This window comes from Dryas octopetala, chromosome 4 (assembly GCF_963921425.1).
Source record: "Dryas octopetala chromosome 4, drDryOcto1.1, whole genome shotgun sequence".
Lineage (NCBI taxonomy): Eukaryota > Viridiplantae > Streptophyta > Magnoliopsida > Rosales > Rosaceae > Dryas > Dryas octopetala.
This window is the reverse complement of record NC_141369.1, coordinates 11,611,505-11,613,709: the sequence shown is the minus strand read 5'-3', so window position 1 is coordinate 11,613,709 and position 2,205 is coordinate 11,611,505. Positions and strand designations below refer to the sequence as shown.

The following is a 2,205-nucleotide window of genomic DNA, read 5'->3' as shown; positions in this document are numbered from 1 at the left end:
GCCTCCTAGCCCATGACCTCCTAGGCTTCGGCCTCATGGGCTCCGGCCCCCTGGGCCCCGGCCTCTTAGGCTCCGGCCTCCCAAGCTCAAGCCTCTCGGGCCCCCGGCCCGTGTCAATTCACTCGGATCCTCGAGACCGATGCCAGGAGGTCATGGGCCATTTCAAGTGCGGGATCCCACATTAAAGCTTATTTGTGGGATGAGGCGAATGAGCCCACTTCATGTAGTTTTTTAACAATCCGAACTGTCTATTTTTTAAGCCTCTATTTATAGATTATCCTTGCAAAAAATTAGTCAAATTGGAAATCATTTGTATATCTAACTTTGATCAAACAAATATACGGTTTTGTAAAAAATATTTGATTCGACTAATTGTTTGATTAAAGTTAGATAGGCAAATGATTTCCGATTTGGCTAAATTTTTGTAAAAATAATTTTTGAATAGAGACTTAAAGAATAGATTGTTCGAATCATTGGAATATTATATGAAGTGAGCCCTATATATGAGAGATCCCACAAATAAAATTATTTATGGAATCCCACACTTAAAAGGGGATATATATATACACAACTGAAAGACCTATGGCGCCTTGCGTGTGCAGAGAGAGACTAGCATTATTCAAACAAGAACAATATATAATACATCGAAGCTATTTGAAAGTAGCCATCAACTGGTAACATTTTTTTTATTACATTTTTTTTCATTATTCATTCAACAACCACTTGAACTAACCCCAAAAACTATCATTTAGCTTAACCACACTTAAATTTGATACATAATTCCAATTAAATACCAGAAAATAAAGTGCATGATAGAACATATATACAGTTTTATTATTTCACGGTGCCATATGCATCCACAAGCATATATGATAGATCCGATTAATTAAGGATAAACCTCAATAAGAGACCTTAAACCCAAAATGGGAGTTATCTTATAGTCACTGAAACCTGCATCAGAAAACAACTTTGCCCATTCTTCCTTGTTCCTCTCTTTTCCTTCCACCAAAACCATCATCAGCATATCGAAGAAAAGCTGTGTCTCAATTGATTCCTCATCTTCTTTCTGGTTGTCCATCATCATATCTATGATTATCACCTTCCCTTTTTTGTCCTTTCTACTCGTAATTGCCTCTTTACATCGTTTCAGTATTTTCACGCATTCTTCATCACTCCAGTCATGCAATATCCACTGCAATTGTGAATTGTCATACAGCATAAATATATCACATAGATTCTGCATGTCTTACAAAGATTTTAGATGTATTTGTTTACATGGAAATGGATTCTATATATATACTTATATTTTTGTCACTTTGATTTTTACTGGAGTAAATTAAGAAAAAATAAGCACCCTAAATCCGTTTGACATAGTATCACATATAAAGAGACACATAAAAAAATATCTATGAGTTTTACCTTCAATAGAATTGCATCCGCATGAGGAACTGCTTCAAACATGTCCCCTCCAACATATTTCAAGTTCTTACTTCCTTGCAAGTCTGCAACTACGTGGGGGAGATCAAGTACAGTGCACTCCATATTAGGGAATGCACCAGCAATGGCCTTGGCAACGGTTCCCGTACCACCCCCTACATCAACCAACGACTCCAATCCCTCAAAAATCCCCTTGCACTCACCAACCACCACGCTCGATACTAATCGAGCATCCCGGGCCATGGCATCATTGAAACGATGGGCAACGCCGGGCTCACAGTTCCCATAATCCCAAAATGTCATCCCATGTGCCATGTGAAACGGCCTAGGATCGTCGTTTTGGAACCAAGTGCTCATATAATGCCATGGTTTGGTCATAATGGGATCGAGCATGAGAAGTAAGTAGGGTGTTACGCTCATGGGATGATCCTTAAGGAGGAGCCTGGAAGCATCAGTGAGTACATAGCCTTCTTCTTCCTCATCATCATCATCAATTTGAGTCAGCTTTTGTCGGCCGAAGAAGCCGGAGTGGACCAAGATTCGCATGAGGCGGTGGACAAACCCAGCTTTGGTGGGGTGGATTGGTAATGAAGATATGAGCTGAGAAAGAGTGATAGCTTGTTTGCCATTTTTTTGTATGATATCGGGTATGCCGAGTTGAATTGCACATTTGAGGGACATGGAGTTTATGAAGCTGAAGATGTGGTTCCATATGTGGGATTGACCTTGGAGTAGCTCAGTAGCACTCGCTTCATTACTTAAAGCCAT

General features: G+C 39.9%; 1 protein-coding gene across 1 annotated transcript; it reads right to left on the bottom strand.

Moving 5' to 3' along the window:
* Positions 1-739: 739 nt before the first annotated feature.
* LOC147286823 (putative O-methyltransferase 3) lies at positions 740-2,205 on the bottom strand. The gene is made up of 2 exons (XM_086239218.1): positions 1,420-2,205; positions 740-1,192 (listed from the first exon to the last, which is right to left on the bottom strand). Exons 1-2 carry the CDS (start codon positions 2,203-2,205, stop codon positions 887-889), a joined length of 1,092 nt encoding a protein of 363 aa, XP_086095344.1. The 3' UTR covers positions 740-886.